This window comes from Diospyros lotus, chromosome 1 (genome assembly GCF_014633365.1).
Source record: "Diospyros lotus cultivar Yz01 chromosome 1, ASM1463336v1, whole genome shotgun sequence".
Lineage (NCBI taxonomy): Eukaryota > Viridiplantae > Streptophyta > Magnoliopsida > Ericales > Ebenaceae > Diospyros > Diospyros lotus.
This window is the reverse complement of record NC_068338.1, coordinates 45,501,406-45,516,239: the sequence shown is the minus strand read 5'-3', so window position 1 is coordinate 45,516,239 and position 14,834 is coordinate 45,501,406. Positions and strand designations below refer to the sequence as shown.

Here is a 14,834-nt window from a genome sequence, read left to right as displayed (position 1 = left end):
ATGTACCTAAAGTAAACTCATTCTTACTCATATACTATACCAAAAAATTCATCTACATGTACAGCTCGCTCTCCCTCTCTCTCTCTCTCAATTAATTAAGTGAATTTTACAAACTATTGTAGTTTAATTTGTCGTCTTTTTTTATATGTTAATTTTATTGAATTTTTATTTTATACGTGGTAGTGAGTAACATGCTGTAATATCCCGAAATTTCGGTAATGATATTAATTATTAAATTTTGATTAATTATTAAATTTTGGCATTTGAGGATTTAAGGTAATCAAAGAGTGGTAAAAATAATACTGCTAATAATAATAAATATGTAAATTATGTTAACTTAATTTGAATTAATTAATTAATTCAGATTGATAATATAATCAAAATAATAATAATGAGTTAGGAAATTAACTTAAATTAAGTAATTGATAAGTTTAATTTGTGGCTGTGGTGCGCGTGAATGGCTTGGAGGCCAAGACTGCCACAGTAACCTTCTCCAAAAAAATCTAAACACAGAGAGTGAGAGACAGAGGGAGCGAGCACAGAGAGAGCTCGCGAGAGATTGCAAAGGAGAGAGCAGATGCGAGAGAGAGAGAGAGAGAGAGAGAGCTCGAGAGCTCGAAGGCCGATCGGCCATGGCAGCGGCTGCCATGGCCGACGAGAAGCGGCAGTGGCTTGAAGAAGCTGCGGCCATGGGGCGATGAGGAGCAACCAGCAGCGGCGGCGACGACGCGGAGCAGCAACGGGCCGCGGTGGCGCGTGCGGCGGTGGGCGGCGACGCCAGCAGCGAGGTGGCCAGCGAAGCCGCTGGCAGGGGGCAGCGACGGTTGGTGGGGTTGGGCAGCGGCGGTGGCCGCTGGTGCATGCGAGGAAGAAGGCGCAGGGAAAAGAAAAGAAAAGAAAGGAAGAAGAAGAAGAAGAAGAAGATGAAGAAAGAAGGAAGAAGAAATGGAGAAGAAGCAGCGCGCAGGAGCAAGGGCGCGGGAAGAAGAAGAAGAAGAAAAGGAGAAGAAAAAAGAAGAAAGGAAAGAAAAGAAAAGAAGGAAAAATAATAGGATTTTTGGAATTTTTCAGTGTGGAAAGTGAACAGGTACGTGGGTAAAAAATTAGTAGAAACATGTTATGTTTAAATTATAAATTTTTCACGATTAAAATTAATTAATTTGGGTCCCGGTTGTGTTAGTTGTTAGGAAATGATTTAATTTGTCTCGGGAGCTGAAGAGAGGTCGGAATCAGCTAATTTCAGGCAAGTTCCAATCCCTTTCCTCGTATTCTTTAATTCCCGTGAGAAACCCTGTGATTTCTCATATTTTATACCCTCCTTTCGTCTGTTTCGGCTTATTTATTAATTATGGAATTTTGAGTCATCCGATTTAAATTTAATTTATTAAGCTGGCTTCGAGGATTTTATTAACATGATTTAATTTAAAATAAATATGAGACTCGTTGAGATATTAATTGTGGTGCGCTTACGTGGGATTTTAGACAGCTAAATTAATTATATTACACGGTAGATTTATTTAATTAAAGCTGCGATTTTATTTATTGCCAGCGAACGTTTTACTTCGTAGCGGGAGTGCAAGAAGGAGAAGAAACGGCCGTGTAAAGGCAAGCTCCTAACCCTCTTCTCGTGTTCTTTAATTCCCGTGGAAGACCCCGTGATTTCCTATATTTTATCACCTCCCTTACTTTAATTCGGCACATTGCCTTATTGGTTGAACTATTATTCATTTGTTTTAATTTAAATTAAATCTGAGGCTTCTATAATTTTATTCGTTGTGAGCCTAAGGGGGTTTGTACCGCCCCCACTCCTTTCGGGAATGATGCTGAACCAGTTTGGGGACTAGGTTCCTAGACGTGAGGGTTTATTTACGATTTTATTGGATTTTCTTATAGTTTTTCTCAGATTTATTTATGGTTCGGTTAGAGCTATCGAGCAGTAGGGCAGGGGTCGGTTGTTGGTGATGCTGGGGTAGACTATTGTACGGCCCTGATGTGGACCGTCGGGTGGACACCCCTAGTCACTGGCCGTTGACCGGTGCCGGGCACTGCTGACTAGCTCTATCGGTATGTGATTTACTGCATGATTAGATTTCTTGTATTACTGTTCATGATTTGATATGCACATGGGTGCGGGATGCATGTTGGGATATTCATTTATTGAGTATGCTTGGACACGGACATTCTAGTTTGGTTAGGTTGCATCCACCGCGAGCATATGCATGGCGTGTGGTTTACTATGTGGGCGGAGCATGGCCTGATGCCTGGATGTATGGGCGCCTTGTATCATGTTGATGCTCACTACGCCATTGCATTTCTATGTGCAATGCATGGATACTGGTAGTATTTAGTTCTCTGATGGGAGTACCGTTCCGAGAGAGCCTATGGCTCGGTTGTCGGGAGTACCGACGGATACAGGTGACGGGAGTACCGGCCTGGGACAGCGCGCGCAGGTTTGTGGAGACATTTTGTAATATCCCAAGAAAAAAAAAGAAATTGAAAATGATAATAGGGATAATATTATAACCATAAAAAAATAACAAAAAAGTAAATGAAATTAAATTAGTTAAATCAATTAATTTGTTAAAACGTGTGGCTGTGCAGTGCGCTTGGAGAACAAGCATCAAATCTGATATTTTTCTCACATTGAGAGCAGTGGCCGAGAAACAGAGAAAGGTTGGGGGAAAGAGAAGTCGCGCGAGAGAGAGAGAGATGAGGGCTTGAGAGAGATCGAACGAGGGAGAGATGAGGAGGTGGCGGCCATGGCAGCGAAGCAGTAGCAGCCGCTGGAAGGCGACGGTGGCTGCTGGTTCGGGCGAGGAAGAAGACGCAGGGGAGAAGAGGGAAGCAGCGGCTGCGGGGAAGAAAGGAAGAAGAAGGAGAAGAAGAAAGAAGGAAGGAAGAGAAAGGAAGAGGAAGAAGAAGAAGAAGAAAGAGAAGAAGAAGAAGAAGGCGCGCAGAGCAGTGCGCGGGAGAAGAAGGGAAGAAGAAGAAGAAGAAAAAAAAAGAAGAAAGGAAAGAAAAGAAAATAAGGAAAAATAATAGGATTTTTGGGATTTTTCGGCATGAAAAGTGATCAGGTACGTGGGTAAAAATTAGTAGAAGCATTATATGTTTAAATTATAAATTTTTTCGCGATTAAAATTAATTAATTTGGGTCCCGGTTGTGTTATTTGCTAGGAAATGATTTAATTTGCATCGGGAGCTCGAGTGTGGTCGGAATCAGCTGATTTCAGGCAAGTTCCAATCCCTTTCCTCGTATTCTTTAATTCCCGTGAGAATCCCTGTGATTTCTCGTATTTTATACCCTCCCTTCGTCTGTTTCGGCTTGTTTATTAATTATGAAATTTTGAGTCATCCGATTTAAATTTAATTTATTAAGCTGGCTTCGAGGATTTTATTAACATGATTTAATTTAAAATAAATATGAGACTCGTTGAGATTTTAATTGTGGTGCGCTTACGTGGGATTTTAAACGGCTAAACTAATTATATTACACGGTAGATTTATTTAATTAAAGCTGCAATTTTATTTATTGCCAGCGAACGTTTTATTTCGCAGCGGGTGCGTAAGAAAAGCAAGGAACGGCCGTGTAAAGGCAAGCTCCTAATCCTCTCCTCGTGCTTTTCAATTCCCGTGAAAGACCCCGTAGTTTCTCGTATTTAGTTTTCTCCCTTACTTTGTTTTGGCACTTAGCCTTATCTATTGAATTATTATTCATTTGTTTTAATTAAATTAAATCCGAGACTTCTAGCATTTTATTTGTTGTGAGCCTATGGGGGTTTGTACCGCCCCCACTCCTTTTGGGAATGATGCCGGACCCAGCTTGGGAACTAGGTTCCTAGACGGGCGAGTTTATTTATGATTTTATCGGGCTTATTTCCAATTTTTCTCGGATTTATTTATGGTTCGGTTAGAGCTATTGAGCAGTGGGGCAGGGGTCGGTTGTTGGTGACGTTGGGGTAAACTATGGTACGGCCCTGATGTGGACCGTCGCGTGGACACCCCTAGTCACTGACCGTTGACCGGTGCCGGGCATTGCTGACTAGCTCTGCCGGTATGTGATTTACTGCATGATTAGATACATTGTATTACTGTACATGATTTGATATGCACATGGGTACGGGATGCATATTGGGATATCCATTTATTGAGAATGCTTGGACACGGACATTCTAGTTTGGTTAGGTTGCATCCAGCGCGAGCATATGCATGGCGTGTGGTTTACTATGTGGGCGGAGCATGGCCTGATGCCTGGATGTATGGGCGCCTTGTATCACGTTGATGCTCACTACGCCATTGCATTTCTATGTGCATTGCATGGATACTAGTAGTATTTAGTTCTCGGACGGGAGTACCGTTCCGAGGGAGCCTATGGCTCGGTTGTCGGGAGTACCGACGGATACAGGTGACGGGAGTACCGGCCTGGGACAGCGCGCGCAGGTTTGTGGAGACATTTGTTGCCTTTCAGGGCAACGGCAGGTTGGTATGGGACTTGGGTGCCAAGTGTCTTATGTGGGCCCCAAGGACCGGTATGTGCTTTTATTTTATGATGCTATTGAGCTGTTGTGTTGTAGCGTCTCATGGCTTGTGTGTGCCTGGGGGTTTATTCTGGGGTGAGATTTCTGGTTTTGTGTAGCCTTCAGCCTTTTCTTCCTTATGCTTGCTGAGTCTCTCGACTCACCTTGCTTTCCATCATTCCAGGTAGTGGCGGCGTGGGCCATAGCAAGGGAGTCAGCTTTAACGGCAGAGTCGGTGTGGTGTACAGGCAGTCTCGTCAATCCCTGTCAACTCTGATGATTGTGTAGGGTCTACTCTATTATTTTCTTCTGTGCCAGGTGTTTTCTCGAGTCTTGTGTATTTCGGCACAGGAGTTTGTGTTTGTTTATTTATCTTGTGACCGCTGTGTTAGCGGGGTACCCGTAGTGCATGCATGTGTTTTTCTTCGCTTCCGTTGCTCTTATCTTTGAGTATGCATGCCGGGGTGGTTTTTGTCTCTGTGTTTATTACTTTTCTCCTCCCGTAGGCGCTCCCGTTCGGGTAGTCCGGGCGGCTGGGATATCCGAGCGGGGGTGCTTACATTGTTGGTATCAGAGCGTAGTTTGAGTCATTTTTGAGGGACGAGTTCCTGTACACCAAAGTTGTTGGGTAGAGTTAGAGAGGTCTAGACGAATCGAATAGGGTTAGACTGTGTCCCAGTTGTGTTTTGCTGATTCGTGTAAGAGATCGTGTCCCAATTTATATTCGTGCAAGGGTGATAAGTGCACGTTAGGATAGGAATAGGAGTTTGCTTCTGGATGGGGAGGCGGGCAAGACGAAGAGGAGTACCTCGTGAGTTATATGTATTGGCTTGACGAGTTGTTTCAAGAGTCGATTCACGAGATCTTTTGGGGATTGTCGGAGAGACAAGTCCTGTTTGCCCGTGAGCACATGAAGGACATATGGAGGTGGCTAACTGTTGTAATTATGAATGATGTGAGGCTTCGTTCCCATTATGATATTTTTGCCGAAGCTGTGAGGTAACAAGTTGCCATTTGGGAGTCTTCCTGGGACCGGTATAGGACTTGCCTAATAGTGGAGCACAACCTGGCACTTAGTTAGTCAAAGCCACTGTGAGGGTGTCGTCATAGCCACCAGATGGACATATTGGACCCAGCCCCAGCGTAGCTAGCAATGAGGACTTAGCGTACCTGGCAGATGAAGTTACCTCGGTTGCCAAGGGTGACGAGGGGAGTTTTAGTTAGTATGATTGGTAGGGGGCTGTAATGCAAATGTGTGGTTGTAAATTACGAGTTTTATAAGGATGAGAATTATGTGAGAAACATCATATGCAATGTTTGAGGGTATTATGTAATGAGGTCGTGGTAGAATGTGACCTGGAGGTTCATGATTGAATTTTGCCAGGAGTGATACGGGAAGGTCCCACCATGTGAAAATGTGCTATAGGAGTTCGATGGTTAATGGTAGATCCGTAGGCACCGAGATGTGTGCTTGGTGTGAATGTATTTACGATAAGGCTAGGGTCAATCTTATTCCAAGAGAGATCTGTGATGAGAATTCACTGAAAGACTATTATGGAATTGAGGACTTGGCTTTTACAGTGGTTATGCTGTTTGGAGATTTGGCATTACTACCTGGCTAGGGTATAGGTGTTTAGTTCTCACAGGTGGAGCGGAGTTCAGGTGACGCCGCGATTGGCGTGTCGAAAGACTAAGGTTGTGAGATTTTGTAATAAATAGGGTAAAGCAAAGGTGATAGTAGACATTTTGGATCGCTGTGGAGCATCTGTGATAAAGTGAATTAGGAATAAGAAGACCCCTCTAAGATTATTGTTGTGGGAGATACCCAGGTGTATGGCCAAGGCCAAAATTGGATACAGGTCTAAGTAACTGTTGGGTTTTGCTGTAAGGGTAGTGGTTGCTATGAGTACGCGCGGTACTGATCACGGACCACATGCCCTAGGGTCGGTTATTGACCAAGTGAGGAGATGAGACTCCTTTGGGTGCTGGTCAAGTGGTACATCGGCAGAAACATGAGATGGCTTGTTATGCTAGTCAGATGAACGCTTAACCCACATCTTTAGGTTGCTTTTCGTTTTTGAGGCGACTTATGAGATGTCGTGGGAATGGAATAGTTTTTGATACGGTGAGGTGTTTTTAGTCGTACAGGCTATAGAGTAAATAAGATCGGTTCTAAAGATCGAGTCCCAACTACCGTATAAGGTTTTGAGGAGGTCAGGGTTAATATTTAGTGATCGAGAAGAAGTATGGCCAATTAGCTATTTGGAGTTAAGATCGGCGGCAGGTCAAGATTGAGGGTTGGTGGTCACCGAATAAGTCAAAATTAGGTGTGTTGATTCCTTTAAGGAGGGGAGATCTGGCGACATTTAAGATCTCGAGGTGTATTGAGGGGGGAACGTGTAACCTTTGATAGTTCTGATTAAATGGCTACTCATGTTTATTAACAGGACCCCGAACGTACGCGGCAAATTGTGGGAGAAAGTACTGCCGAGAAAATGATGTGTATCTGGTTAAGAATCAGTTGGCAAAAGTCAGACTAAAGGATATTGCTGCTGAATCCTTGATTGAGGATGTCGTATCGTTTCCGTGTTCCAGTGCGTCGTAAGTACGTGGCAGGTTTAGGTCGTGTTATCGAATATTAGCTTCTCGCCATGTAAGAGGATGGCCCCACTCCTATCGTTATCAGTTGAGTTATGAGATAGTAATAGAAGAACCTTGATGACGTCTCTTAGGCTGGTTAAGGTATTAGTGGTCATATCGTGGTTCACTTGCGGTGATGGATTAGGGAGATGTGCTACTGTATTAAGTCAAGTAGGATATGTCGTGGACTCGGACTTGTGGGAACTGGAAAATGATGATATGGTATATCCTGGAGGTGATGTTGGGTAATATCACGAGAGGTGTGAAGCGTATTTTGAGGGCATGGACTGAGCGCGAATTTCGAGGACGAAATTCTATTAAGGAGGGGAGAATTGTAATATCCCAAGAAAAAAAAAAGAAATTGAAAATGATAATAGGGATAATATTATAACCATAAAAAAATAACAAAAAAGTAAATGAAATTAAATTAGTTAAATCAATTAATTTGTTAAAACGTGTGGCTGTGCAGTGCGCTTGGAGAACAAGCATCAAATCTGATATTTTTCTCACATTGAGAGCAGTGGCCGAGAAACAGAGAAAGGTTGGGGGAAAGAGAAGTCGCGCGAGAGAGAGAGAGATGAGGGCTTGAGAGAGATCGAACGAGGGAGAGATGAGGAGGTGGCGGCCATGGCAGCGAAGCAGTAGCAGCCGCTGGAAGGCGACGGTGGCTGCTGGTTCGGGCGAGGAAGAAGACGCAGGGGAGAAGAGGGAAGCAGCGGCCGCGGGGAAGAAAGGAAGAAGAAGGAGAAGAAGAAAGAAGGAAGGAAGAGAAAGGAAGAGGAAGAAGAAGAAGAAGAAAGAGAAGAAGAAGAAGAAGGCGCGCAGAGCAGTGCGCGGGAGAAGAAGGGAAGAAGAAAAAGAAGAAGAAAAAAGAAGAAAGGAAAGAAAAGAAAATAAGGAAAAATAATAGGATTTTTGGGATTTTTCGGCATGAAAAGTGATCAGGTACGTGGGTAAAAATTAGTAGAAGCATTATATGTTTAAATTATAAATTTTTTCGCGATTAAAATTAATTAATTTGGGTCCCGGTTGTGTTATTTGCTAGGAAATGATTTAATTTGCATCGGGAGCTCGAGTGTGGTCGGAATCAGCTGATTTCAGGCAAGTTCCAATCCCTTTCCTCGTATTCTTTAATTCCCGTGAGAATCCCTGTGATTTCTCGTATTTTATACCCTCCCTTCGTCTGTTTCGGCTTGTTTATTAATTATGAAATTTTGAGTCATCCGATTTAAATTTAATTTATTAAGCTGGCTTCGAGGATTTTATTAACATGATTTAATTTAAAATAAATATGAGACTCGTTGAGATTTTAATTGTGGTGCGCTTACGTGGGATTTTAAACGGCTAAACTAATTATATTACACGGTAGATTTATTTAATTAAAGCTGCAATTTTATTTATTGCCAGCGAACGTTTTATTTCGCAGCGGGTGCGTAAGAAAAGCAAGGAACGGCCGTGTAAAGGCAAGCTCCTAACCCTCTCCTCGTGCTTTTCAATTCCCGTGAAAGACCCCGTAGTTTCTCGTATTTAGTTTTCTCCCTTACTTTGTTTTGGCACTTAGCCTTATCTATTGAATTATTATTCATTTGTTTTAATTAAATTAAATCCGAGACTTCTAGCATTTTATTTGTTGTGAGCCTATGGGGGTTTGTACCGCCCCCACTCCTTTTGGGAATGATGCCGGACCCAGCTTGGGAACTAGGTTCCTAGACGGGCGAGTTTATTTATGATTTTATCGGGCTTATTTCCAATTTTTCTCGGATTTATTTATGGTTCGGTTAGAGCTATTGAGCAGTGGGGCAGGGGTCGGTTGTTGGTGACGTTGGGGTAAACTATGGTACGGCCCTGATGTGGACCGTCGCGTGGACACCCCTAGTCACTGACCGTTGACCGGTGCCGGGCATTGCTGACTAGCTCTGCCGGTATGTGATTTACTGCATGATTAGATACATTGTATTACTGTACATGATTTGATATGCACATGGGTACGGGATGCATATTGGGATATCCATTTATTGAGAATGCTTGGACACGGACATTCTAGTTTGGTTAGGTTGCATCCAGCGCGAGCATATGCATGGCGTGTGGTTTACTATGTGGGCGGAGCATGGCCTGATGCCTGGATGTATGGGCGCCTTGTATCACGTTGATGCTCACTACGCCATTGCATTTCTATGTGCATTGCATGGATACTAGTAGTATTTAGTTCTCGGACGGGAGTACCGTTCCGAGGGAGCCTATGGCTCGGTTGTCGGGAGTACCGACGGATACAGGTGACGGGAGTACCGGCCTGGGACAGCGCGCGCAGGTTTGTGGAGACATTTGTTGCCTTTCAGGGCAACGGCAGGTTGGTATGGGACTTGGGTGCCAAGTGTCTTATGTGGGCCCCAAGGACCGGTATGTGCTTTTATTTTATGATGCTATTGAGCTGTTGTGTTGTAGCGTCTCATGGCTTGTGTGTGCCTGGGGGTTTATTCTGGGGTGAGATTTCTGGTTTTGTGTAGCCTTCAGCCTTTTCTTCCTTATGCTTGCTGAGTCTCTCGACTCACCTTGCTTTCCATCATTCCAGGTAGTGGCGGCGTGGGCCATAGCAAGGGAGTCAGCTTTAACGGCAGAGTCGGTGTGGTGTACAGGCAGTCTCGTCAATCCCTGTCAACTCTGATGATTGTGTAGGGTCTACTCTATTATTTTCTTCTGTGCCAGGTGTTTTCTCGAGTCTTGTGTATTTCGGCACAGGAGTTTGTGTTTGTTTATTTATCTTGTGACCGCTGTGTTAGCGGGGTACCCGTAGTGCATGCATGTGTTTTTCTTCGCTTCCGTTGCTCTTATCTTTGAGTATGCATGCCGGGGTGGTTTTTGTCTCTGTGTTTATTACTTTTCTCCTCCCGTAGGCGCTCCCGTTCGGGTAGTCCGGGCGGCTGGGATATCCGAGCGGGGGTGCTTACACATTTGTTGCCTTTCAGGGCAGCGGCAGGTTGGTATGGGACTTGGGTGCCAAGTGTCTTATGTGGGCCCCAAGGACCGGTATGTGCTTTTATTTTGTTATGCTATTGAGCTGTTGTGTTGTAGCGTCTCATGGCTTGTGTGTACCTGGGGGTTTATTTTGGGAAGAGTTTTTTTTTGGTTATACTCAGCCTACAGCCTTTCTTTTCCTTATGCTTGCTGAGTCTCTCGACTCACCTTGCTTTCCATCATTCCAGGTAGTGGCGGCGTGGGCTATAGCAAGGGAGTCAGCTTTAACGGCATAGTTGGTGTGGTGTACAGGCAGTCTCGTCAATCCCTGTCAACTCTGATGATTGTGTAGGGTCTACTCTATTATTTTCTACTGTGCCAGGTGTTTTCTCGAGTCTTGTGTATTTCGGCACAGAAGTTTGTGTTTGTTTATTTATCTTGTGACCGCTGTGTTAGCGGGGTACCCGTAGTGCATGCATGTGTTTTTCTTCGCTTCCGTTGCTCTCATCTTTGAGTATGCATGCCGGGGTGGTTTTTGTCTGGTGTCTCATTCTTTTCTCCTCCCGTAGGTGCTCCCGTTCGGGTAGTCCGGGCGGCTGGGATATCCGGGCGAGGGTGCTTACACATGCCTTCAACAAGGGATCAACGTCAACAGCAACAACAACGTTTGGTTTTATTTTGGACGATGATCATGCAAGCGATTGTGATATATACTGATATTAGGCATCGCAACCGATATCTCCCAAGGGCTCCTCATATAAATTGGGATTCTGAAAGACAAATGACCCTTACACAAATGTTTGGAATGAGTGATAGAATTTGTTATAACCTACTTAGGATGAAAATAAAGTCGTTTCATAGATTATGTGCTCGGTAACGAACATATGGATTGGTTAATAGTAGATTTGTCCTTGTTGATGAACAAGTGGCTATTTTCCTAAACACGGTCGGGCATGATGAACGTAATCGAGCTGGAAGTTTTACTTTCTTTAGATCTGGACAAACAGTGAGTCATTACTTCCATAGGGTCTTACACGCTTGTCTCAAACTATATAGAGATGTTGTCAGTAACGCCACTAATCACAACTCACCATACGAGAAAGAAAATGTCAAACCTTGGTTCACATATTTTCAAGTTAGGAGTTGAAATTATTTCATTATATATTTTGTAAATGTTCAATATTCTAAAGTAATTTTCTTATTAAAAGTTTTTTTTTTTTTGTTAAAGGATGTTGTAGGGGTAATAGATGGTACACATATTCCTGCGAATGTCTCCTTAGAAGAACAAACTAGGTATCGCAATAGAAAGCAAAAGATTTCTCAAAATGTTTTAGTAGCTTGCACATTTGATATGAAATTTACATATGTGCTTGCCGGTTAGGAGGGATCGGCACATGACGATCGATTGTTAATGAGTGCAATATTACGGCAAGGACATATATAAGCTGACAGTTCCTTTGGGTAAGTTGTACCACTAGTTTGATATCATTTTTTTTCAAAAGGTTACCAATTATTTAATAATGATTATGTAACAAACAATTCTTTGATAGGTAAATATTATCTTTGTGATGCCCACTTCCCATTGGTTCCAGGATTTCTTGCACCATATCGTAGGACTCGTTATCATCGTATAGACATTGAGGGTCAACATCCTGAAAGTAGTAAGGAGTTGTTCAATTTTCGCCATTCATCTCTACATAATGTTGTTGAGAGGACAATTGGTTTGCTTAAGAGAAGATTTACATATTTGAGGCATCAACCCTACAACGACATTGAAACACAAGCAAAGATAGTCCTTGCTTGTTGTGTCGTCCACAACTTCTTAAGGAATGATGATATAGAAGATGTTTGTGGTGAGGACGTAGATACTAGCGATGATGAGGATAACCCTACACATGTTGTCGATGTATCTAAAGACGAGACTCCAAATGCTCATATATTTTTCACAGCTGATGCAGCATGGTCTAATAATAGGAATATAATTGCTGATTTAATATGGGCTGATTATCGTCCCAACCATGATGCAGGAGTTGATTTCGATTAAATTTGAATTTTTAATTGTCATTTATGTCTTTATGTAATGGTTGACATAAACTTGCTTATATAACATTGTTGAAATTGAAGACATATTATTAGTCGGTTATTATATTTTGTACATGGTATTATGTAATGGTTGACCATAACTTTTTTAATTTTGAAAGACAGATTTTATGGCACATAATCAAAAAAACCTTATGGGAGAGGAAAAGAGCTCAAGCCAAATGAATCCTACATCTAAGAATCTTCACATACGTTGGAATGATGTAATGGATAACTGTATGATTAGCGCACTATATCATCAAGTGTTGACCGGTCACAAAAGAAGTGACAATGGCGTTACATCATCTCAAGTGTCAAAGATAATTGAGAGCGTAAATAATGGGTTTGGAGTTGTGGTGTCAGAAAAAAATGTAAGGGGGCGTTTGAAGACTATTAAGAAAGAACATGTTGAACTTCGTCAATTATTAAGTATGAGTGGTTTTAGGTTGGATCCTAACACTAGGCGTGTCACAGCCGGCGTATTGGCTTGGGAGGAGTTTCTTAAGGTATAATGCTTTATCGACCATGCAACTTTTTTTTCATTACACATTAGTAGTATAGTTTCTTTTGGGCATTGACAAGTCATGAAAATATTTGCCTTTGTTTCTAAAATTTTTTTTAGGGGAAACCGGAATTTGGAAAGTGGAAGAACAAACATTGTCCTTGATATGATGAGTTGGAGGTTATCCTTGGAAATGATGTTGCTACATGAGAGCGCTCAACAGCCGGCAATGACGACATCTCACCCATCCATGGTATTTATACAAGTAAATAATGAATATATATTATTTATAATATGCCTTATATAATAGATTTTAATAAGTTTTTTTTTTTTTTTTAGTACTGGATGAAAGTGTAAATGAGATTGATAGTTAAAGTAAAGCTACAAATTCAAGCAAAAAAAGTGATTCCAAGCATAGCGCCGAAGGTGGAACTAACAAAAGTCAGTGTAGACGTACCCAACCCGATGAGAGTATTATTGCCCTATCGAGTATTGCCGAATCATCGAAAAGAATTGCCAATGCTATGGAGATTCAAGCGACATTAGATACACAAAAACATATAAATTGGCAATTGGTTTTAGAAAAATTACAAGGCATGAAGATAGATAGGTATGATATGATGCAAATCATGAAGATATTTCAAGCGGATGAAAGTTTTGTGAGAATCTTTATGAGTTTGACTGATGAAGCATTTATGCGGGATTGGGTTTTTGAAAAACTTGGTCGTGATCCACCTCTGCTTAATTAGTAGATGATGTTTAGTATGTTTGTGACAAACACTGTTTAATTTGTAAGGCAGAATGAAACTGCATATTTTTATATATTTTGTAATAGGTACATTGTTTGCATAGTTTGTTTGAATGAGACCAATGGGTATGTTGTGTTTGTATTGCTCTATGTATGGTCTTATTGTGGTTTTGTGCATATTTTTAATTGATGTATGGTCATCTAATTTTATTATGTATGGTTTTGTTAGATTATCTTATTGGTGAGTAGTTTAAAACTCTTTAATACTTTTATTGCAATGGATCAGCATTGATAAATTTATACTAGTCTTGATGTGTATAGGGGATGAAAATGATACAAGTAGTTTGCTTTTGTTGTCTCCAGTGGACCAGAAGTATTAGTTTTTTTTTTTTTGTGTGTGTGTGTAACTTATCACTCCATAATAAGAGGTTTCTACCCCGTTATGGCACTTATAATGTGTTTATTTTCATCGTGGCATGAATACTTCCACATCCTCAATGATCATTTAGGCCAGGTTCTTTTTTAGGACACTTGTTTTGATATATGTGTTGACAGAAAATATTTTCTTGCTATGCTGGAATTTGGTTTACGTCCAATGAACTGGTAAGATCCATTTTCCCAACTCCTCAGAGAGTGCTTTATTTTTGGCTTTTTGTTTTGAGTTTGACACATAATTTACTTCCATGATGTGATAAGTTTACTTCCATGATGTGATATCAACTAGTTTACAGGTTTTTGTGGCATGAATTTTCTTTGACAAAGTATATTGAATTATGGGTTTATAAGTCTTTTCTTGGTCATGATGAAGGAGTGCTGAAATTCTGATCTTCATGCATGTATTCTTCATGGATGGATCAAGTCAAATTAGAAGATAGTGTGCATTATTATACAAATATTAGGCTTTGTAATTTATGGCTTTACAGGTGTATTATGTTTATGGCTTTACAGGTGTCTACTTGACAAGTGTATTATGTTTATGGCTTTATGTTGTTGGCAATGTTGCTGTTTGAGTTACAATTGTGAAGGACATATTTTTTGTTGTTGTTTGCGTTATAGATGTATTATTGTTGTTGTTTGCATTACAGGTGTATTGTGTTTACGGTTTTATGTTGTTGGCAATGTTGCTGTTTGAGTTACAATTGTGGGGGCATATTTTTTGTTGTTGTTTGCGTTACAGGTGTATTATTGTTGTTTGCGTTATAAGTGTATTATGTTGATTTTTATTAATTTTTTGTTAAATGTCGAGAATTACAGCAATGATGGTCTTCTATCCATGTTGTTTGATTGAGTAGCTTTCACATTAGTTGCCTTCTTTTCAGAAAAAGAAATTTGTAAAATTGGTTGGTTCATTCCAATAAGAACTGTAAAATTGAATTTTGACTTTGAATTTACTTTC

General features: G+C 41.3%; 1 protein-coding gene across 1 annotated transcript; it reads left to right on the top strand.

The window, feature by feature from the left end:
• The first annotated feature begins 11,503 nt into the window (after window positions 1–11,503).
• LOC127793936 (uncharacterized) lies at window positions 11,504–12,153 on the top strand. Its single transcript, XM_052324745.1, has 2 exons — window positions 11,504–11,516; window positions 11,660–12,153. The coding sequence occupies exons 1-2, from the start codon at window positions 11,504–11,506 to the stop codon at window positions 12,151–12,153; spliced, it is 507 nt and encodes a 168-aa protein (XP_052180705.1).
• Window positions 12,154–14,834: the final 2,681 nt, after the last annotated feature.